The following is a 24,642-nucleotide window of genomic DNA, read 5'->3' as shown; positions in this document are numbered from 1 at the left end:
TGCACTTAAGCATCATTTAATTGACAGCTAGCCCTAACACACGGGAGTCCCACAAGAAGCATATTGCTCATACCTTGTGCAAGAGGAGCGAGATTGGGATGAGCATGGGGAAGAAAATCTGAGACATCAACTCCAAGGCACGAGCTTTTAATCCTGAGAGAGAGCAGGGATCCTGCAAGAGGACAGAGTTCTGAGGGAACTGGCGGTGTTTAGTCTGGAGAAGAGGAGGCTGAGGGGAGACCTCATCACACCCTAAAACTCCCTGAAAGGAGGGTGCAGAGAGAGGGGATGAGTCTCTTGAGCCAAGGAACCAGCGCCAGGACAAGAGGGAATGGCCTCAAGCTGCGCCAGGGCAGGGTCAGACTGGCTCTTAGGAAGGATTTCTTTGCAGAAGGGGTTGTTGGGCGTTGGAATGGGCTGCCCAGGGCAGGGGGGGAGTCCCCATCCCTGGAGGGGTTGAAGAGTCGGGTTGACCCAGCGCTGAGGGAGGAGTTGGGAACGGTCAGGGTGAGGTTCATGGTTGGACTGGAGGAGCTTCAAGGGCTTTTCCAACCCAGATGATTCTGGGATTCTGTGACATGCTGGTCCTGCAGGGCTTTGGGGAGAGAAGGAGAGCTGCGCTGGGCTTTGGGCTCAGCTAAGACCCCTGTGCCAACCCCAGCACTGTTGGGAATAGCCCTATTGATTTCTACGAGCAGAATAACCTTGCTATTTGCAGTTAATAAATAGCTCCACTCCAGAAGGCCACTGTTTTCTTTAAACACCCTCATTTTTATTCCCCTTCTGAGCTGGATAAGCAACAAAGCACCTGCAGAGCCCCATGTACCTTCAACCCTTTCAAAGAGCCAGAAAAGAAAAGCGGCAGCCAAGCAACATTAGCAGGGCACCAGCGACCTTGCAAAGTATTTCAGCGAGAAATCTCTGGCCACTTTCCAAGACGGCACCTGCAAGGTTGGGCGGATAAACACCGTGCAAGAGCTAATTGACATGGGGAAGATGTTGCCACACAGAAGAAAGCCGACTGCATTCAGCCGGAGTCCTACAGATGGATGCGGAGCTGTCGGCAGCCAGTCCATGGCTCACAACAGCCTGGATTTCCTTGCCCATACAGTGGAGATGGAGTAACCAATGCCTAAATGGCATTGCATTTTCATTTATGGCTCTGTTTTGGTATTTCTAGAGTTAAAACCAGATGAATGTAAAGCCTGGTGTTAAGCAACCACACACCAGCCAAACAGCAAGGCTTTACAAATCTGCTGGCAGCAAGGACAAGCTGGGAGATGCTTTGATTAATGAAGTGATGAATAAAAATCTTCACCGGGGATATTATTTTGTGCTCCTGAACTGCAGCCTGGAAGAGAGACCCTGGCGAGTCCCTGCAGGTGGAGATGGATGGGGATGTGGGGTCCCTGGGCTGTACCCCAATGCCAGCCCACCCCTGCATGGGGCACGCTGCTCATCACCTGCTTGTTTTGCACCACACAGCACCGTCCCCAGCTGCACATCCCAGGTGGGCTGTGAAGCAGGAATATTTCCTTCCCTGCTCCACTGCACAGCTGTGTAAAGTGCTTCCTAAAACAAGCTGCTCCCCTAGGACCACTGGTTAAATTCCCCTCTTCAAGGTGTCTTTTTGTGCAGCTGGCATCCTCAGGGACAGGGACCATATCCTCACCCCCAGGAAATTCTGCTTGTGTTACAGGAGCTGCAGTGATTTTTACCATGGGAGCCAGCCCCCTTCTTTCCAGGCATGAGCAGCACATCATTTCAGACAACCCACCCATCAACCTCAGAACATCCCTCAAATGCATCCTCCTTTGCAAAACTGAATTACAGCCCCAACAAAAATTAAAAAAAGGAAAAAAAAAAAAAAAAGCAGCCTCCCCACCTTCCCAGCACCAAAACACCCTGTTTTATAGTCTCAACATCACAGCTTGCAGCCAGCTCCCCAAAGCAGCAGAATTCTCTCCGTACGCACACCGTGTTTGCAAAGCACTGCGGGGTCCCTTCAGGTGAAGGCACCGTTTGAGCAAAAGGAGTTATTAATAGAAAGCAAAATGTGCTCACTACATAACACCTGCAATGTCGGACTTGGAGAGACAAGTTGGAGGATAAAGCAGTAACTTAGTGAACAGCTTGGTTTGTGTGTGCGTATGTGTGTGTATATATATATACAAAAATATAAAGGACATCAGAAGGTTATCCACAATGCTGAGTTATAAATCAAGAGAAATAAAACTTCCATCCTATAAAACCTTCCTAAAACTGCCTTCCCCCTCCTGCCTGGTGCTGCTGGCCATGCTAGCAGGACAGCATCCATGCTCCTGCCCCGGCGCAGCAAGGCTTAGCTGAAGATATCAGCATTAGTGCTGTGAATACATTCAGCTAAGAGCAAGGAAAAGCAGGATTGACGTGGGACAGAGTGCAGAAGTACTTTGACAGTAAAGGCTTGTTCAGCTGGTAGGAGACAGGAAAAGCAAAGTTCAGGCTCTGAATGTAAGAGAAGACAAATTTACGACGGCTGTTTGTGATTTATTTGGCAAAGGAAAGACAGGGAAAGTCCTGGTGTCTAAATTATCTGATTCCTCTCCTCTTCTCTTTATTTATTGTGTTACAGCATAGCTGGAAGCCGCCAAAGGAAAGTGGGGTCTGCTCTACAGCATCTGCTCCTGCATCCAGGAGAAGCTGGTGGTCTAAACAGACATGGCAGTGACCAGAGGGGTAGAAGGAGAGATATTTGACATGTCCTTTGATAAGATAACTGACTTAACAGACAAAAGAAATGTGGAAATCTATCTGGTTGCAGTAAAGCATTTGATACAGGGCCACGTGGGAAATTATTAATTAAGCCAGTGAATATGAATATCGGCGCAACGAGAAACTGGGCAAGGGAAATGACCGTGATGAGCACTGAAAGGCTGAGTTGCAGCCTGGAAGGAGGTTAGCAGTGTTTAACATTTTTAAGGTTGACTTTGGCACAAAAAAGTAGGGCAACACTGATGAGACCTCCTAACAACACGTTGTAGGCAGCACCAATACGGAAGAGGATCAGGGTATCACAGAGGAAGAAAGGGATTGACCTTGACTGCTGTGTTCAGAATGGGATGAAAATTATTAGTACTAAATTCTAGGCTCGGTACTAATCACCAGGATATTTTGCTATGGGATGGGAGCTCCAAGGATGTAACTGCCTAAGAAGGAGAACAACATGGAGGTCCTGGTTACCATAGGGTGCGGGATTCATAACGCATCCGTGATGTCCACAAACAGGACATGTAAGTCTCAGTAGAAATGGGGACCTCAGCTCCAAAGGACAACATCTGTGTTTAAGAACGAGTCATTCCATCTAGGAAGAGTGAGAGAGAAATGGTTGCTACAGGGAGTAAAAAGGAAACTAAAAAGCTTTGACTTGCTCACCACAGAGTCAAACGATGTCGTACAGTACTTGGAGACACTGAGCAGTGATCTCCAGATAGGAGAAAAGCACTAAGTAACCCAGTGCCAACAAAACAGCAAACTATAGCCTGTCCATTGACTCAGACTGGAAATGAGATGATGGTTGCAAACCATCAGAGACTGAGGTCCTGGTACACCCTTCCAGCTGGCATCGTGCAAGTAAAAATTCCCTAGTTTTCTGAGACAGAGCCTCAGGGTGTTACTTGTAAAGACTAAACAACAAACTAAATAATTGGACTTACTGGTTCAGAGGGTCCCATCCAGTCCTGTGTGCCTAAAGGTCCCTGCTGAGGTGACACAGCTGAGCAGGAGCAGAGGACATTGAGGAGCTCAAGTACATTGACTCCATCACCTGAATGCCACCTCTATCTCTTCCTTCTGCTCAACCTTGTCCTACAGCACGCACAGCCCAGGTCCAGCCTGCACACAGTCAAAGCCGCAAAATTCGGTACCACCTACACTGCTGAGCAGCTCCCAGTTGGCTTTTGGGGCTGGGTATTGTCCATCTTAATAAGAGTGCAGGAAATATGTTGGCAAATACTCCAACTTGGAGATAATACCAAGTATCTCCAACTTGGAGACAGTACCAAGACCCTTTCTCAGTTGGTGGACTATATCCAGAGGAGATCAAGATGCAGAGCGCGGCAGGAGAGCTGACTGTCTGCAACACCCATCTCCATCCTCTTCGTGTCTTAGTAAATACAAGAGTTTCCTCCACTCGTGGTTATTACACGCTCACACTCATATCAGCAGAGGTCGTGTCTCCTCCTGCTGCTAAAGGTACGTGTCAAGTAACTGCTGAGCCAGAGCTCAGCCTTAGCCAGAGCTGCTGAACACCCCTTTGAACAGCCTTTTCTGGATGGAAGAAAACATCCTGCCCCTTTCCTCCTAGCTGAAAGCAAAATAGGATCCATTTACCCACATGGGTTACTTCAATGACATTGTCATCCAAACGGGGAGTTCGTAGCTGAAATGACACTGGGAAATTAAATCTGCCCAGGAATGTTCTCTGGGGCTGAAGCCTGGGATAGCCCACACTCACACTATTAAACCCCTTTAATCCTCAAAACAAGGTGGTTGCACCCAAGCTGCTTGCTGGGATCCATTCTTGGCTCATACCCACACCCAAACCCAGCCTGGGAAGCAGGCTGAGGACCGTTTCAACAACTGAAGAGTGTAAATGATCATGTCCCCATGCCTGGGAACATGTCCTGGAACTGTTTAATTTACTAATACAGACCCAGCCTATGGATAGGATCTGAAATTTCAGAAGGCAATGGAAAATTTCCCACCAAGTTTGGCAGATCTGACAGTATGAGTGGTGTTGCCGGGTGTCTCACCAAGGTGGGACATGTCCTCCACTGGAGATTTTTAAGAATAGGTTAGATAAAATCAACCTGGTGTGGTCTAGATATATCATCCCCTTCCCCAGAAATGGGATGCGGACCAGATGATCTCAGGAGGTCCTTCCAGCCCTCCATTTCCACAACTATAATGATGGACCATGAATTCCCTGCCCCCCTGTAGCTTGCTCCAGCCCTCCTGCGTGGACACCCCTCCCTAAATTATCTCCTCTGTATCTCAGAAAAACACACAGCAAGTCTCCAGCACTGACTCATTCATCTCTATAGCTACTACAAATTCTCATTTGCTCCACATCTTTAGTACCTCCAGGGCTTGAGATGAATGACAGAACATTAGCAACAGGCAATTCATTAATACTAGAGGCAGTCCAAAATTTTCCATTGAAGCCTTTCTTGTTTTGTTTCCTCTGATAGGAAAGGAAATTGGTAGGGAAAAAAAAATAATTGCTTTGCTAAAGAAAAGATCTCTTTTTCGTTGAAACCTAGGTTTTGCAATATTATTTCTTTGGGGAAAATTCACCTTAGTAATCATTTTGCCACTCTGCAAAAGGGGTGAAATTTCCCCTTTCCCTTTTATATCTTTTTTCTTCAGGGAATAAAGGTAACAAAAGGAGAAGAATGCAAGACAAAGAAGGAAGAAACCCACCCAGAAAACACCTAATTCTAACATTTTTCCATCATTTTCAAACAAAAATGGAAAACATTCATTCATTCTTTCATTTTTGCCAAATGTGCTTCTAATTGTTCTGCTTCCATGGGCAAACACCACTGTCTGCACATTCTATCACCTACTCCCTCTGCTTCCAGACCCCCAGGGTCAACACCAGCCCCCTCTATCCTTCGGCGCAGTGGGGAGAAGAGATCTGCCCATGCCTTCCAGGAGTTCAGGAGGCACAGTCCCCTCCCAAGCACTCGAGTACAGGGGTCACCAGGGCCACCTCTGCGCCCAATACAGATAAAACCCCCAATGACATCACCAGATCCTCCATGAGACACCAGATCATTGAACAAGAAAAGGCTCCGTCCAGCAGCAACAGCTTTCCATGGATCTGAAAAGCCCCCAGGCTGGGTCCTGACTCCTATCTAGAAGTCAGGTCAGGCACATAAACCTCGTATTCCTACTCGCTGAAGGATGCCCCGGTCCTTACTTGGTCCCTCAGGGTCCAGAGGCCACCACGAGAAGCAGGACTGAAGAGAAGAAAGGGGTGAAGGGAGATGCAACCTGCCCCTGTAGCACTGCTTTGGGGAGGGAAACTGAGGCAAGAAGCACCTCAGTGCTGGAAACCTCTGTCACACCCAGTCACAGCGGTGGCTTCCAGCACCTTGACCCCAGAAGAACAGCAAACAGGAGAATGTTGCCCCAGAGCTGCACCCTGACCCAGCACAGATGCACTATGGGGGCTCAGGTAGGTCAAACAGCACCGCTGCCTCAGCTTCCCCACAGCTAAAGAGGTGAACAGTCACAGGGCACTAACTGGCAAGCAGATGCCATCATGCATGACTCAATCACCTTCAAACCTACTTGCTGTCGATGGCTTCAAACCAGATCTTGCCATGGAAGTCGCTTCACTTTTGGAAACCATTAGAAATGAAGACATCTTCCCACTGTTTCCCCTGATGGCCAGGGGAATTTATTTGGGCGTAAATACATAAATAAATCCTATATAAAAATAAATATTTAATAAATGTATATAAATAAAATGATGAGTAATATAAAGACAAATAATATAAAGATGAATAATATAAATAAACCCTATTTATTCTGTAGGATCTCTGGGCACAGGCAGTCTCTTGCAGTCATGCACAGCCCTGCCGTAACTGCTCTGGTCTTGCTGAAGGCTTCTGGGCTCGAACATTAATGTAATCAAATCATCCATCCCTTGGGCTGGGAGTAGCCTCCATCCTCCATATCAGAGAATCACAGAATGGTTTGGATTGGAAAGAACCTTAAAGATCATCCAGTTCCACACCTCTGCCATGGGCAGGGCCACCTTCCACTAGCCCAGGTTGACCAAAGCCCCATCCAACCTGGCCTTGAACCCTTCCAGGGAGGGGGCAGCCACAGCTTCTCTGGGCAACCTGTGCCAGGGCCTCACCACCCTCACAGGGAAGAATTTCTTCCTTAGATCTCATCTAAATCTGCCCTCTGTCAGTCTAGAACCGTTACCCCTCATCCTATCACCATGGCCATCACTGCCAGGCATCACCTCTGCTCTGTAGCTCTGGGCAGACCTGGAAGGAGGCCACAGGCACATGGTCTCCGCGATATTAATTTGTCTTGGCATAAAGAGGTTACACCAAGAGAAAAGGGAATTCCTCCCTTTAGCACGGACTTCCCTGATGACCTTGGGCGAGTTGTTTATCCCATGCTCTGTTCCCTCACCTGGAAATAATACTCAGGGGAACAGAGAGAGTTTAAAAACCATTACTGGTGTGCTCTTCGGTTTCACTAAGGAATTGTTTCCCAGCCTTGGAGCATCACATTACGCTGATTTGCAGCGGTGGCAGAGGGCTGTAAGGGAATCTCCCCCTGTTCTCTGCTGCCAACGAGCCTTCATCCACGCACAAGCCCAGCGGAGGCCATGGAGGACAAGCCCCAAGTGAGCCATCCTTGCTCCTCTCTAGCAAAAGGTCACTAGAAGATAATTTTGGCTGCTGGGTGGCCCAAAAGTTTGCCCAAATAGGCTGTGGAGTCTCCATCCTTGGAGATGTTTGAAACCCACCCAGTAGGGACTCCTGTGAGCAGCAAGGTTCTTGACAGTAATAAGGATTTGGAGAATTTGGCTTTTAAAAAGAACCCAAACAATAAACAACTTTAAAAGATGCCTAATTTGAACAGAAAACGCGAACAATTAGCCACAACATCACTTATGCATTAATGAAGAGGCGCTTATGTTCCAGGGCTGAGCATCAGAGCAAACACTTCTCTTGCAATATGCTGCAAAGAAGAAAAGTGTGGAAGTGGGAGAGCAGATAAGGACATAAGGGGAGAAAGAAGCCCTAAGGGTGTCCTGAAAGCTGAGGAGCAACAGAAGGAGAGCTGAAGCCTTCAAGTTCCTCTTGGGTTCAACATCTGAGCTGACCCAACCCCTTTGCTTGGGGAGGAAACCCAGCACAGTCCACCCTGCTGCGACGGTGGCTGTATGAATTTGCTGGAGCAGACAGGAGGGTGAGCAATCTGCATTTAAATATGTAAATAAATAAGTCTGATTATCCTTTGCACCACTGAAAGAGAGCAACACAACAGCTCTCCAGCTCTAGGAGAGCTTTCTGCTTTAGTCCTGCCATCGCTGACATAAGCCCAGATCTTGGAAGATGACCAGACAAAAAGCTGAGTCAAAAATCACAGCTGGCCAAAACAGATGACAGGACTGTGTCACTTCTGGAAAATCCTTTCCCCACACCCTCCCTCCCTGCAAAACAGAGACCCTGAAAATCCCTGGCCATTTTCTCACATCTCAGCCAACCACCGCTGTTGCACCTGGATGCACCTGAGCCCACAGCATCACTCACATCCCCAGCAACAGCCAGAGCTGATGCCGAACTAGAGCAAAAATCAAAATCTCACTGCTTGAACTGTTTCCCACCCAGGGACATGGGAAAGGAGGCGAGTGCCAGCTCTGCCGTGCCACACAGTCACCGGTGGGACAGAGGGGTCAAAACCCAGCTTCATTTTAAAGCTGCAGGAATTTACTACCTGTTTGACGGCAGGGTGTCACCTCTAAACCCCCCTGGGGAAGCAAATCCATCAATATTGTAATGGCACAAACACTTCAGCATTCACACGGGTAGAGGGAGAAGCAGAAAGGCCGCGATGACACTTTGATCACAACAAACCCCAGCTTTGCTCTCCGCCACCTCCACCCCGGCCTCGGTGGCCGTGCGCTCTGCCAAGGAAAGCTCTGGAAAACACAATCGCAGCAAACCCTCCTTGCACATGGAGGCGCAGGGCAGCCACCCCGTCACTTTTGTTTTGCATTCCCAACACATCCGACCCCTTCACCCTGAGAGAAACAACAGCAGCAGCTTGCGGCAAGGAGTTTCGTGCTCCGAATCCCAAACGGGGGTCTCTTCCTGGGGTGAAATAAGGGCACCTCTTATTGATGGGGGGACACAGACACACTGAGGGATGTGCCACCCCCAGCCGCGTCGCGTTAAACATGGCAGCATCCGAAGGCTGCCCCACCCAAGCGGCCTAGGACGTGTGTCACCCGCATCCCGACGCGTCCCCAGGATGCTTTGTCTCGGGGATGCTACGGGCTTGGGGTGTTTCAGGGGAGCCTCCTGCGCGTGGGGCACCCCACTCGCGCCTGGGACCCTCGGGGTGCTGGTCCTTCGGGTTGGCCGCCCCACGGCAGCCAGGGATGCGCTGGGAAAGGACCAGCGGCAACTTGGACATCCCGGGGAAGGGACCCAAACCTCCCTCTGCCAAAAGCCAAGGTGGTGGGTGTCTCTGAATTTTGGGATGCTGGAGGGATGGGGGGGACGCACGCTCAATCCTTCTGCAAACCCACCCAATAAAAAGCCCCCGTGTATTCAGTACCTGCACAGCACCTACCCACGCCCCAACAACACCCAGAGAGGTGGGGAATTTTAAGGACAGCCCCCCCCGCCCCGGGCAGATCAGCAACACCCCCCCCCCAAAAAAAAAAAAAAAAATTCAAAGCCTTATTCGCCCAGCGCCCAGGGTGGGCTGTCCCTCCCGGGGATGGGCAAAGAGGGGAGCGGAGAGGGGCTGGCGAGGAGCCGGCGGGTTGGGGGTCGGGATGGGGGTGTGTGTGGGGGTCTCTCACCTGTAAGACGAGCTGACCCCCGCCGCCACCTCCTCCTTGATCTGCCTGTTGAGAGCATCGGCGGCCGCCCTGCCCCTGCCCGCGTCCGGCGGCTGCCCGCCCGCCTCCTCCGCCTTCTTCCTCCCCTTCTCTCTCCCATCCCCGGCCCGCACCCCCTTGGGCTGCTCATCCTCCACCTCGGGGTCTTCCTCCTTCTTCTCGGGGAGACCCTTCCGCCGCTTCTCCTGGGCTGTTTTCTCCGGGGAACCGCGGTCCAGGGCGAGGACGGGGGAAGGTCCCGGTTTGGGGATCCAGGGGTGGTCCCCCCGTTTGGGGATGGGCCAGGCACGGAAATCCTTCTGGTACTGCGTCTCCTTCTCGAAGGGGGTATCCGAGGGCTGGTACTCGCTCTTGGGTTTGCAGCTCGGCTCCGGGCGTTGCACCTTCCAGGGCTTGTAGTCGTGTCGCATCACCGAGTCGGCCGGGGGAGAAGCGTGCGGGGCCGGGCCGGGCCGGGCAGGACCGGGAGCCGGTTCCCCCCCACCTCCTCCTCCTCCTCCTCCTCCTCCTCCGCCCCCCGCCTCACCGCCCGGCTGGGTATCGATGGGAGCGGCGGGGCGCGGAGGATGCGCGGGGGCGGTGGGGTGCTCGGTGGCCTCCGAGTATTTGGTGAAGACGAGCGGGACGGCGATGTCCGCCTTGTCCAGCTGGTTCCAGAAACGAGCGATGCAGCAGGCGCGGGTGATGCAGGGCCACGCCATGGCGGCGGCGGCCCCCACCTCCCCCCCACCACCCCGCGCAAGGAGCGCACCCGCACCCCGCGGCCGCAGCGCAGGGACCCGCGCAGGGCAGCGCAGCGCAGGGACGCGCGCAGGGCAGCGCAGCGCAGCCCGCCCCGCCCTCGCCGCACCGGAGGGGGCGTGGCCTCGGCGGACGGGGGCGTGGCCGGGGCGGGGGCGTGGCCTCGGAGGATGGGGCGGGGCTTGGCGGGTGGGGGCGGGGCTTGGCGGGCGCGGGGGAAGGGGGGAGTGGGGGGTGTTGCACACACGTGTGAGCACACACATGCACACGCACAGGCATACACACGTGTAAGATGCACCCGTGCATGGATGCACATGCATGTACGTACACACACGTAAGACTCCCGTGCATGGATGCACACACATGCACACACACATGTAAGACACGCCCCTGCATGCCTGTACACGCATGCACACACACAGAGGCACGCACATGTAAGACACGCCTGTGCATGGAGATGCACATGCATGCACACACACATACAGACACATGTAAAACACGCCCGTGCATGGATGCACACGCACCCACAGGCAACACACATGTAGGATGCCCCTGTGCATGGATGCACATGTATGCACACACACAGAGGCACACACACGTAAGACACGCCTGTGCATGGATGCACACGCACGCACACACATGTACACACACATGTAAGACACTCCCGTGCATGGATGCACACACATACACACAAACAAACATAAGACACGTCCCTGCATGCCTGCACATGCACGCACATGCACACATGCGCACACACACATGTAAGACACGCCCGTGCATGGATGCACATGCACACTCAGGCACACACACATGTAAGATGCACCTGTGCATGGATGCACACGTATGCACACACACATGCACACAGACACATAAGACACGCCTCTGCATGGATGAACACACATGCACACACACACGCACACACACACATAAGACACATCTGTGCATGGATGCGCACACATGCACACACACAGAGGCACACGCACATTCAAGACGCACCCATGCATGGATGCACACACATGCACACACATGTACACACACATGTAAGACATGCCCGTGCCTGCCTGCACACACATGCACACACACAGAGGCACACACACGTAAGACACTCCCGTGCATGGATGTACACACATACACACACACACCAAACGTGAGACACGCCCCTGCATGCCTGCACATGCACACACACGCACACACAAGCACACATGTGCACATACACATGTAAGACACACCTGTGCATGGATGCACACACATGCACACACACAGAGCCACACACACGTAAGACACACCCCTGCATGGATGCACACACACGCACAGGCACACACACATGTAAGATGCATCTGTGCATGGATGAACACACATGCGCACACACACACATGTAAGACAGCTGTGCATGGATGCAAACAGATGCATAAGCACACACAAGCACACACATGTGCAAAACACACCCATGTATGATGCACACACATACACACACGTAAGACATGCCTGTACATGGATGCACACTCATGCACAGGCAACACACATGTAAGATGCACCTGTGCATGGATGCACATGCACGCACACACACGTACACACACATGTAAGACACTACCGTGCATGGATGCACACGTATGCACACACACACAAACATAAGACACATCCATGCATGCCTGCACATGCACGCACATGCACACACGCGCACACACACGTAAGACACGCCCATGCATGGATGCACACACACACGCACAGGCACAAACACATGTAAGATGCATTTGTGCATGGATGAACACACATGCACACACACACACGTAAGACGCCTGCGCATGGATACAAACAGATGCATAAGCACACACAAGCACACACATGTGCAAAACACACCCATGTATGGATGCACACACATACACACACACGTAAGACATGCCTGTACATGGATACACACGCACACACACATGCAAGATGCACCTGTGCATGCACGGGCACACACATGCCTGCACACACACATAAGACACACCCGTGCATGCCTGCACACACATGCATACACTCAGAGGCACACACACATGTAAGACACACCCGTGCATAGATGCCCACGCATGCACAGGCACACACCTGCACATACGCATGTAAGAAACGGCCATACAAGCATGCACACGTGCACAGGCAGACACACACGCAAAACACTCCCATTGCATGCATTCACACACAGGAACACACACACGCGTGCCCACATGCAGACATGCACACATGCACACACGTGTACGATTGCATACATGCACCGACACACACACATGTGCACATGCATGCACATACACAAGCGTGCACAGATGCATGCAGACACACACATATGCACACAAAGGCATGACAGCACACGTGGACACGTGTCCACACACATGTACATGCACACTCAATGTGCACACACACCTGCATAAACACACATGTACAAGGTCACACACACCTGTACATATATGTGCAACACATGTGCAAAGACATATGTGAACAGACACACATGCATGCACCTATGTGCACATGCACTTTCACATACATGTATGCACACTCACACCTGCACACACATGTGCAGGCACATGAATGCCAACACACGTGCAAGACACATGTGCATGCACACACCTGCACGCATATATGTGCGCATCCACACGCGTGTGCACTCAGACAGGTACACACACCACACACACACACACATTTGCACAGACACATGCACATACACAAACATGTTTGTACATACGTGTACGTACATGTGCATACTCACACTTGCACACACACCTGCACACAGATATGCACATGTATGTATGCACACACATGCATGCACATGCAAACACATGCATGTACACTCACACCTGTACACACATGCACAAATGCGTGTACACGGACATTGTAAAAATACACCCACTTGCAAACATGTGCACACAGATGCACATTTACATGTACATATGCACACACATGCATGTTCCCACCTGCATGCACATGCATGTGCACACATGCACACACGAGACATGTACGTGCGCACACGTGGAAACACATAGACACATGGACAATCACACATATGTACATACATACACACAGATGTGGGCACACACAAATGTATGCATGCAGGTGCACACATGTGCGCATGCACACACATGCACAGCTGCACACCTTCACACACACACGTGTGGACAATCGCCTGCACACACAGATTCATGCACACATATGTGCACACGCATGCACACAGCATGCACACTAATACGCTCACATTTACACACACTCACATACATGCACGCACTCAGACACACGTGTGCATACACATTTGCACACACCCACCCCCTCACACATGCAAACAAACACGCAAGCTGGCACATAGGCGTGTATTCACGTGTACACCAGCACACACACGTGTGCAACATACACAGACACACTCGTGCACACACAAACACGCCCTTGTGCATGCACACCCCCCCGCATACAGATGTGCCCTCAGATGCACATACACACACACGTGCATGCACACACTTGCACATAGATGGACACACATGCACACACACACAAGCAGCTATTTGCACACACGTGTACACGCACACACACATTCTTACACACACACGTGCACGTACACCCCTGCATGCACAGATACACACAGACATACAGATGTGCAAGCACATGTGTGCCCACACACACCCCGCGCATACACACGTGTGCACACACACGTGCACAAACGCCCGCACAGATCCCACAAGCTTTGCACTGCCAACCCACTGAACCCCTTTCCCCTCTCCCTGTCGGGTTTTTAGGGATAAAGCCAAACGCACACACGCGTGCACACCCATGCACACACACACATGTAATTATTTTATTTTGGCTGGTTTTTTTTCCATATTTCTTTGCACCTGCAAAACCAAACCACACCACACCACCACCCCCCCCCGCCTCTTCTGCTGCAAGGCCCAGCCGACAGCTGCCTCTTAACTCCTATTCCCTGAGTGGATTCACACCCCAGATCCCACCCTGTACCCCACTCCTCGCCCTCCTTTCCATCCTCACCTCTACCTTCTCCCCTCCAACCTCCCTCCCTCCCTGCCCGCATCTTTCTCTTTATTCTCTGAACCCAATAAAGTCCATTTTCAGCCTAATTGTATCCACCTTCTCGTCTACCCACATGAAGACGACCCCAGACTTGAAGCTATCAGGTCTTCAGCAGCGTGGCTGCACTGCCAGAATTCCCACTGGGAACATATTTCAAAAAAACCCAAGTGATCCTGGTGCCTCCAAAATCCGTGTCCTCAAATACTGAATTACAACAAAAAAAACTCCAAACCAATTCCCACCAGGCAGCAACTGCAGCTGCTGGGAGTGCCGTGAAAATCAGGATTACTCCTGCTGGGATTGTTTCTTTAATCCAAGGCTTTCCACCCCTTTGTTGAGTCTTGGACCCTGAGGGTTTTTTTGCTTGTCTTTGCCTTGGTTTTCTTAATTTCATTTCTTACCTGTAGGTAAATTGTGGAAACCCATTTTATAGGTGGCGTTGGAGCCCTCGCTGATAATGGCTGAAGGAAAGAGCTGCCTTTGGGGAAAAGAAAAATATAAATTGCAACTAGAGGTGTCTATACCAGGCATTGCTTTGTCCACAAGGATTATATCATCCCTAATCTTCCATCCAGTGCAATTAAAAGGGGTAATTATAAATAAAGATTTAGGAAGCTCCTCAGTATCTCCCAGGTTGGGACCAAGCCCATTTTCTGGGGCATCAACACATCACGTACTGCTTTTGTAAGTATGGTGCGTGCTGCTTCGCACCCACAATAGATGTGCTGATCTCTGTTTAGGCTGACTTTTTACCCTTAAAACCAGTATTATAAAGGCACGTGGCTCTTGCGGCACTGCACTTCCCCTTTGCAGAAGATGAAACCATTGTCGGATCATCCAGGTCATGCAGCAAAGGTGGGACAGTTGTCCCCAAACTGCTGGTGTCATACCCCAGCCCTGTATTTCCATGCTGCTTTCTGCACAGGATGATGGCAAACAGCTTTTCCCATCCAATAGACTGTGGTATTTTAAAAAAAAAAAAAATATATATGGCAACAACAACACAGAAAACTGGAAAAGCATCACCCCACAATGGTGACCTGAGGTCTGCAAGGAAGACGCGCAATCGATTGCAACGGGATCAAGCTTGTTGGCTGATCAACCTCAAGGATGTGTTTATTTTTAAATACTCTCTGTAATTTCATTTATTTCAAAGCTGCCACAGTGATTTTTGAGGGTGTAAAACCCATCTTGGTCTGAGATCTGAAGCTGCCAGAGGCCATTTACATGCTTGAGTGTTTCCTGCAGAAAACATTTTGAATTGCATCCACCTTGCTGTTTCGGGGTTTGCTGAACTAAGAGCTATTAGTGTAGTTAATTGCCCTTAATATAATGGGGAGGTAATATATGAGTGTGTTCCTGGTGGGTGCGAGCCCCTGTCTGGTGTCCCAGCCCTGCATGCCAGGGTTTGCACAGCACACAGAATCACAGAATTGTCTAGGTTGGAAAAGACCTTGAAGATCATCCAGTCCAACCATCAACCCAACATTAACAGTTCCCAACTCCGCCAGCTCCCTCAGCGCTGGGTCAGCCCGACTCTTCAACCCCTCCAGGGATGGGGACTCCCCCCCTGCCCTGGGCAGCCCATTCCAACGCCCAACAACCCCTTCTGCAAAGAAATCCTTCCTAAGAGCCAGTCTGACCCTGCCCTGGCGCAGCTTGAGGCCATTCCCTCTTGGCCTGCCGCTGGTTCCTTGGCTCAAGAGACTCATTCCCCCTCTCTGCAACCTCCTTTCAGGCAGTTGCAGAGGGCCAGGAGGTCTCCCCTCAGCCTCCTCTTCTCCAGACTAAACCCCCCCAGTTCCCTCAGCCGCTCCCCATCACACCTGTGCTCCAGACCCTGCACCAGCTCCGTTGCCCTTCTCTGGACACGCTCGAGTCATTCACCTTGCACCTTGCACCCATTTGGGGACCAGGAATTTGCACGTGCACAAAGTGGGTTTGAACCTTTCTCTGAGCTTCCCTCACCTGCAACGTCTCACCTGAAACGCTCGGTCACGCACTACCCATCTTTTTTTAATTTATTTATTTTGTAAGAAAAGACATGGGCAAAACTGCTCTGTGAGGTTTTGCAGCGTCAGGAGACTCTTGCTGTTCTGCAGATACCAGGCAGACCTGGACGGAGTTAGAAGCTGCAGAATGAATAAAATTGCTTAGCATCTCCTGCAGTGAAACATATAGTTATATATAAATCTTGAAGCATGGCCGCTCATTCACTTTCAGGAATCAGCTATGGAAATAATTTAATCGCTTACGTCAAGTAAAATCCATTAGCTCTAATCAGCCAAATTGATTTGCTGGCTGCAAACCTCTCTCTGAGAGGATGGGAGTTAAATAAATAAAAATGTCTCTGTGTTTAAATTACAGGCACTGCAGCAGAAAGCAGGAAGAGCTTTCTCCTTCTCCAGCATCTTCTGGGAAAAGGCCACAGCTGAGTGTGATGCCATGTGGTGGGACGTTGGCCTTGGGGATGGCCAAGGACATGGGTGTCACTCGGCATCGGACTACCAGTCTGGGGCACAATTCTGCCCAGAACTTTGCATGATGCTAAGGGCACCATGGTGGGGTGCAAACCAGAGCAAGCCTGATATTTTGCAGCACCCAAAATCACCAGTGACTTTGGGTAGACCCCAGGCAGCGGTTCCCTGTCCCATCCATGCTGGGATCCACTGGTGTGGGGGCAGGAAATAGCTCCAAGCACCCCCCATGTAATGATAACCAGGATGGTTTGGGAGCTGAGTAATAGGGGACCTGGTGAATCTTCTCCCGGCATCCTCAGATGAAGCCAGGATGCCTTTCAGTCACGCTTAAGCTACTGGAGACCACCCTGGGGCAGGTTTGATTGTCTCTCCTGCATTTTATGACAGTGTGAAGACCATGCTTACCAGCTAGACGATGCAAGTGTATGCTGCCACCATAAGAACTTGCTCAGATTTATGTTTTTCTCTGCTAGATGTAGATGTGTTGATGAAGAGGGATTGGCTTGTTTTCTTGGACCACCAACTGACATCTCATCATGTGCTGTCCATCCACATTCTCCCCTTCCCGCCCTGTACACATTTATGCACCAATTATTGTAGGAAATAATGTTATGGCATTGTAGGAACGGTGCGGCAAAGCTCAGTGCAAGACCTTATAGGAGGGGAAGGTGGGTTTATTTAGAAAAAAAACCTCTATACAGTGGTAGCCATCTCAAAGGGAGGCACCTGGTTCCTGGCTAAACACTGACCTCCCCACGAGTGTCAGAGGAAGGGGATGGCAATTTATCCCATTTTTCCCAGGAGATCACCAACAAGAGCTGTAATGAAGTGAAAATGAATAAAAAAATCATAACAAGGTGGGGCTGGTATAAGCCCCGTATCTCCTTTGGAGCCTTTCTCCTCCATTATAGAGGGACCCTGGACATCAGCTTCATGGGCTAAAGGTAGGTGAGTCTCCAGCTCCAAAGCTAGACCTGGACTACACCTGGAGACCCTCTGGTGAAGTGTGTTCAACTCCACACTACCCAGTCAGATGAAGGAAAGCTCTATTTACCTATATTTATCTTCAACAGCACTGCTGCCTCTGTGTCCTTGTCCTGGCAGGGTTGTCCCAGGCACTCAAAACAGCTTTGCAGGTGTAATCTCTGCACCAGATGCTTGTCTGAATTGCTCCTGTCCCCAACATGCATCACCAGGGACAAGAGAACGTGACAACAGCGTGAGTGGCAACTTATAGGGGATTTCTAGTGGCTTCTCAAATTTTAAAACATTTTATAATCACACACAACTGCCGGGAACAAGGATCTGCCTGGAGTGTTCTTGCTTTCCTTGTCAACTTTGTTTATGATTCATGTATGTTGGGAGAGTGCTTCAAGGCCAAATGGGATGGGAGCCAAAGAAAATCCATATCAGAGTGCTGCATAAAGAGAATAATTGAAGTGCATGAAAAGAAGAATTTGACTAATAATTCAAGTGCTCTGAAGGACATGAAATTCTGTAACGAAAATCACTGGTGTAACACAGCCAGATTCCAGAAGAAGTGATTTTGCAACAGGTGGAAGGGGGAGTAAAAACTGAAAGACTGTATTTTGAAAGAATTTGCATAAAAAAAAAAAATAGCAGTAGGCAGAAGTGGTCTTCTCCCACACCCATGCTCTTACCCAAAGCTGGGGACTGACAAAGATCAAGCTTGGTGCAATGGTATCACAGAGGTTTGGTGTGGTGGGAAGACCCCCAGCAAGAAGGACCTCACAGGGGAGATACACCTACTGCTGGTGGAGTGATGGGTCAGCAAGGAATGAGACTCAGAGAAAACGCTGGACAACTACCAAAAAGGTACCTTCGGTTTCCTTCTGATAATTTTGCCCACTGGAGGGGAAATTAGTTTGGTGGGAAGCTCTAGGAGTACATGTGAATGACTGAGAAGCTTTAGGGAAAAAAAGAGGGTTATCTATGATTGGAAGAGAGGAGCAGTGATCTGGAGAGAGCTTCTAGCTCTTCTGATGGGGCAGCAAGTCCCATAGCCTCTACGTGTGGTGGGGCTTCAACAAGGGACTCGACAAGGAGCCACGACCAACTTCTTCTGGTAGGGCAAAGCAGGACCAGCTATGCCATGTCCTGGCTTCCCACACATGTCCCTTGCATGCGTCCCTTCAGCTCCTCCATGTTAGGCCTTCTCAGCCCTGGTCCTGGAGCATGGCCAGGTCTCCCTGTGCAACTTGCTCCACTCGTGAAGTCTCGTGGGCACGCCCCACTGTGCTGACTTGCAAAGCTCAGTGACTTGCAAAGCCTACAGCTTGGTGACTCAGGGCTTTATGAGTTACCCAGAGATGGACATTGATCAACTGAGTCTCACAAGGGCCACTGATAAAGGGATTACAGAGCACAACCTATTGAGGGATTAAAGGAACTTAATGTTCCCAGACTAAACACAAGCCATAGGAGGTTGGATAAATGACTATAAATACCTGAGAAGGGAAAAGCCAAGGAGAAGGTAGTTGGAGTTCTATCATGGGCCACATGTGTGTGAGTGCCCTAGTATGTTAGGAAATAAGGAGAAATGGTGAGAAATTTACAAAAAATGGAGAAAAGGGAGGTTTAAAAGCCATGGAGGTGAGAATTAAGCAACAAGGGTAAATTAAACAGCAGCAAAATTTCCCAGGAGGTGCTAACGTGGGACTTGTAGGGATTGTTAGTGATCAGTGCTGGGCAGTCCCAGCGGTCACTGCCATGCTTACGATGACAGCTCAGCGATGATTTCTCATCCGATGCTCCTAAGGAGAGCATTCACCCTCATCTATCCACAACTGAAACACAAATCAACAAAGAGAAAAAAAGGAAAATGCAAAAGGGACCAAAGAAACATGCAGCTGCAAGAGAAATTAGATGGGCCTTTTTGTGGGTAGGTCTGTCCCGATCCAATGTTGGGGGAGGTTTCGATATGATCCCAATAGCGAGATTAAGATGAGGTCAAATGCCATACACCCAAACCAGTTTTTATTATTAAAAGCGAAGAGGGGTATCAATAGGACAGAGTGGAAGGAAAAGACAGAAATCAAGCAAGCATGCGGAATAGAGTTGCAAGAATAGTCACCACCATGGATCCAGCAGTGTCCCGTTGGTCCTCAGTCTTCAGTTCTTTGGTGGTGGGTGCACATGAAGCAAAGTTTTCTGTTGCCTTTTAAGTTCATCGTATCAGCTGATTAGCATATCTGCCTACCTTTAGGGTTTTTTTTCTCTGGTCCCACAGGTTTTTGCTGCAGAAATGCTGGCCTCTTATCAGTTCATTAGCAATGCATGGATGGTGTCTGTCATATGTGATAGATTCACAAATGGCTACACGATGGAGCCACTGATAAACATTTGGTTTTGCTCAGTCCATGTCTCCCCCTTTGAGGCTTATCTAAGGAGTTTGACAATGCAACTGCAAGGATGTGGGGGGTGGATCATTCAATACACTCCTGCTTCCTTGGGTGACATTCCTTAGACTAATCCAAAGGCGGAAGCTTGTCCTTGAGGTTTGCACAGACACAAGCAAGCTTTGAGACAGTCATTTGACGTTTCAGTCTCTCACAAGGTCCTACCATGCAGATGTTCATCTAAGGGCCAGTGAAGTTTTCTCCATTGTTACCATTGCTCTCAAATAGCAAATCGTCACTCATGTCCTGACAGGGAGAGGTTGAATGACTTGCTGAAAGCTACAAGGAAAGCCTGGAATAAATCTGTGTCTTCTCATTTCCCAGTAGAAATCCTCCCCATCCCATATAATCACTCCCCCCCCGAGCAGGCAAGATGGGGATTGTGATACTACAAGGACAGACGCGATGTAAGATTACACCCATAGCATGTCTCCTTTCTAGAGAAAGGACACTGCAAGGCATGGTGGTCCCCCACAGACACAGCAGGATGACCCTTCACCTCTCCATTTCCCGCCCAGACCCATGTGAAGTCACTGTAAAGGTAAAGTCCTTCTTCCTATTTTGACCTGATGGGTTTTATAACAGCCTAGCTCCATCATGAGGTTGGTTTTTGGTTTTGATTCTATTTTAGTCCAATCCTCAAACATGATCCCATGACTATTAAGAGTTGTGAAGGATGTTTGAACAGTAGCAAGACCCTTTAGTAAGGATGGGGTTGACCATGATGAGACCAGGACCTACCTGCAAAGCAGTGACTGCCAAAATGTAGACAGTGCCAGGAAGAGAGATCAAGAGGAAAGGAGCAGAGCAGGACAATGTGACTGGCAAAGAGCAAGGTGAGACCTTCAGAGATGGCTCCCTGCAGAGAAATGAGTCTGTCTGAGGCTTGGGTGTAGTCTGAGGTGCTGAACTGGGCCAAAATAGGCCTTTCAAGTTCCTGCCCCTCAACCCTCCTGTTAGATTAAAGTCTTCCTTGGAGAGGTCCAAACACTTGCAGAAAGCAAATTGTCTCTTTCTGAGTTAGACAGCTAAAATAAGTTAGATAAATCCATGGTGGAGGTTTGTGTTCCCTGCTGTGACTCTGAAGGGATCCTCAGCTGCGTAGTCTGGACCTCAGCATCCAACATTTAGATGCTGAAAACCAGGTGAGATCACAGAGCCTGGATGCTCTTTGGATGGAAGGGGTTTCTGGGGTCTCTGCTCCAGCCCCCTGGTCAAAGCAAGGCCTACAAGATCAAGTTGCTCATGGTCACGTCCAGGTGAGGTTTGACTGTCTCCGAGGATGGAGATTCCTCCCTGCCCTCAGACTCCTGTTCCAGGGTTTGACCAACAACATGCTTCCTTGTATGTTACAGGAATTTCTTTTGTCTCAGCTTGGGCTGTCATCTCTTGTCCCATCACTGGGCACCTCCGAGTCTCTGTCTTCTCTCTACCATCCCAGCAGGGAGCTGCAGAAAGCTGTATAAACCCTCTTTGCCATCACTTCCACTGTGCATACCCAGCTCTCAGCCTCTCCTTGCACAGCCCAAGCTCTAGCCCTGACCATCTTGGTGGCCCCACTGGCTCACTACCATCTGTCATGTTCCGTCTGATACTGAGGAGCCCAATCTGGATCCAGCGCCAAGATGGGATGAGGGATCACTGCCCTGTGGGCACTAGTAAGGTGAGGGTGAAAACAAGCCCTGTCTGAAGCCTGGGAGACCCATAAAGTTTTCAAGGACAAGAAATATTAGGAAGCATTTCTTTACAGAACGGGTTGTTAGGTGTTGGAATGGGCTGCCCAGGGAGGTGGTCGAGTCCCCATCCCTGGAGGTGTTTAAGAGTCGGGTCGACATAGCACTTAGGGATATGGTGTAGTTGGGAACTGTCAGTGCTGGGTTAACGGTTGGACTAGATGATCTTCAACGTCCTTTCCAACCTAGATGATTCTGTGATTCTGTGAAATATATTGACCATGGTTGCTTTTTTCTTCATTTGCAAAGTGTCAGAGGAGGGTGAGGATATAGGGGCCCTGAATGCTTTCAAGGTGGGGAAGGATCAACTCGGGGCTGGATGAGGTCTGTAGAGCTTGAATGGCTTCAGGATATCTGGCAGCACTCACTTCTACCTCTTGATTCAACTGTCTGTTGGTAGCCAAGACCACCAGGTGCATAAGGCTGACCTGGGTAGCAGGATGTAGGCTGTAGAGATCCGTGCTCAGTGTTTGGGCATGTCACACACTGCTTAGCTAGTTTAGTACTTCAGAGACACAGGTCTGCTCTTCCCTAATACAAACCTCAGATTTTATTTTATCTACACACAGCAAGGAGATGCATCTTTCTCAGCTCCTCCTGACTGTCTAGAAATCTCTGATCCCTCTCTAATTTAAGCAGGAGATTTCAAAGCCCTCCATAAGTACGTATTTTTCTCTCCTGATTTAAGGTAAAGCAAATTGCATATCCACAGCAGAGCAGGACATAAATATTTATTACCCAACTGAGCCTTGCTTCACTCCTTGGTCAGGTCTTCCAAGGATCTGGCTCGTTCATAATAAATCCAGAACATTGTCATAATAAGCCACAAGCAAGGAGCTGGGACTCTTTGTAATACCACTGCTCAGGGAACCATCAGTACAACTGCTCCAGGGCTTAGTCTGAATTTTCTGGGAGCAGGAAATACTTCCCACATGTCCGGGTGTCCTCAGGGCTCAGGTGTGACCCTTTGCACTAGCAAAAAACCAAAAGAACTCCCTGGCATGGCTCAGCTCCAACAAGGACAAGACTGCAGGATGGAAAACACCTTGAAACATCATCTCTGGGCCAGGGATGTCCCTGCAAGGACTTTGTCTTTCCTGATCCCACCATGCACTCCCCCTTCCCTGACCGTGCTGGGGGCTGCACAGCCCAGAAAGAGCAGAAGCCCTGGACCTGCAGATCTCCTCACAGCAGTTTGGAAATTTCTGGTCACCAGGAAACATCTCGTCTCCAGGCAACAGAGCCGAAAGAGTTAAAAGCCTCCTTTGCTGCCTCAAAGCAGACAGGGTCCCGACATTTGTAGCAGAAGACAAAGGACAGGGAGAGATTCAAGTGAAATCTAAGCCAGTTTCAACTCAAAGCAACTGGTGTCTTTAAGAAAAGAGCCCTTGGGGTTTTACCAGAGCCCTGTTGTTTCTAGTGACTCTGGAAAATGGAGTCTAACAGATGTAAACTCCTCATAGCCCAGCGTCTTCCTAGGGCCTGACAAAGAGGAGGGATTATTTTTCAGCTAACACCTCTGATTTGCTTTTGCCAAGGGTTGTTTTTAGTTTTGTTCTGTAATTCTTGGCCGTGGTGACCTTGGGGATTTGAAATGCCCCTTAGACAAGCGAGTGATGCCTTTGTGTGTGTGCCGGTCCTTTAGCAGTGGATTGGCTTATTTAATTCAGTCTGTTAGTGGTATTATTCTGTATCCTGGTTACAACGAGACCCTTGGTTTTGTCAGGACTCTCACAAGATGATTTCTTTGTTTACCTGAGCAGCTTGTCAGTTCCCTGAGGAATTTTTCCCCAAATTTCTGAATTTTTTTCCATTCAGTAAATTGCAGCTCTTTGCATATGACTAGGGAAAGGTTCAGACCGTGCACCTGCTTGAAGGTAGAAATGCAAAAGGGAGATAGCGTTTCCTTTATTATACACCCACATAAATGTGTGCAAGGATGCATGTGGACACTTGTCTCTCCATCCATCCATCCATCCATCCATCCATCCATCCATCCATCCATCCATCCGTGTCCTGGCAGAGGCATGAGGCTGCTCGTGTACTCCCATGCTCAGCAGTGAAACACCCTCTGTTGTTTGCCCACCTCCTTGGCTGCGACTGAAACCCACCCACACCATATCACTTGCAAATACAACTGGCCTGCCCGTGCTTGTCCCTTCTGCTTGTCCCTTCCTGCCATGGTTTGTAAGGGAAAGGGGAAAATAAAGTTTGTCTGGCACACACAAATGCCTTGTCTTCTGTGCAAACACCCTAATATTGCAAAATTTGAGACAGGCACTTGAAGGGAGGATTGGGCCCTGAAGGGAGTTTATTTCCCAGATTGGGTCATAAAAGCATGAAATCCTCACAGTCTAACCACGTGGTGAGTCACATTGGCATAAAGTCAGTGACACCTCCCAGCAGCATTCCTCTCCTCCCCACACGGGCGGGTGGCTGTGGGCAGCCACCACCGCCACTGTACATTGCACAATCCCCTATACTGCACGACTGGGTAAATACTGACGTGCGACTTTGCACTCGCCACTTGCGGAGCTTCCTTCTCCTTCCAAGACGTGCACACAGAGCCCAAG

At 49.8% G+C, this 24,642-nt stretch overlaps 1 protein-coding gene across 2 annotated transcripts in view; it reads right to left on the bottom strand.

Annotated features, from left to right (window-relative positions):
- Positions 1–10,414, bottom strand: part of MAP6 (microtubule associated protein 6) — a 44,866-nt gene extending 34,452 nt beyond the window's left edge. For both annotated transcript variants that reach the window (XM_074860522.1, XM_074860523.1), the window contains exon 1: positions 9,611–10,414. In XM_074860522.1, coding sequence (XP_074716623.1) covers positions 9,611–10,350 — 740 coding nt within the window. In that variant the 5' untranslated portion in view covers positions 10,351–10,414. The remainder of the gene's footprint in view (positions 1–9,610) is intronic.
- Positions 10,415–24,642: the final 14,228 nt, after the last annotated feature.

The sequence above is a fragment of the Strix uralensis genome, chromosome 2 (genome assembly GCF_047716275.1).
Source record: "Strix uralensis isolate ZFMK-TIS-50842 chromosome 2, bStrUra1, whole genome shotgun sequence".
NCBI classification, from domain to species: Eukaryota; Metazoa; Chordata; class Aves; order Strigiformes; family Strigidae; genus Strix; species Strix uralensis.
Note: the sequence above shows the minus strand (reverse complement) of the source record. Positions and strands in the feature narration are given on the sequence as shown.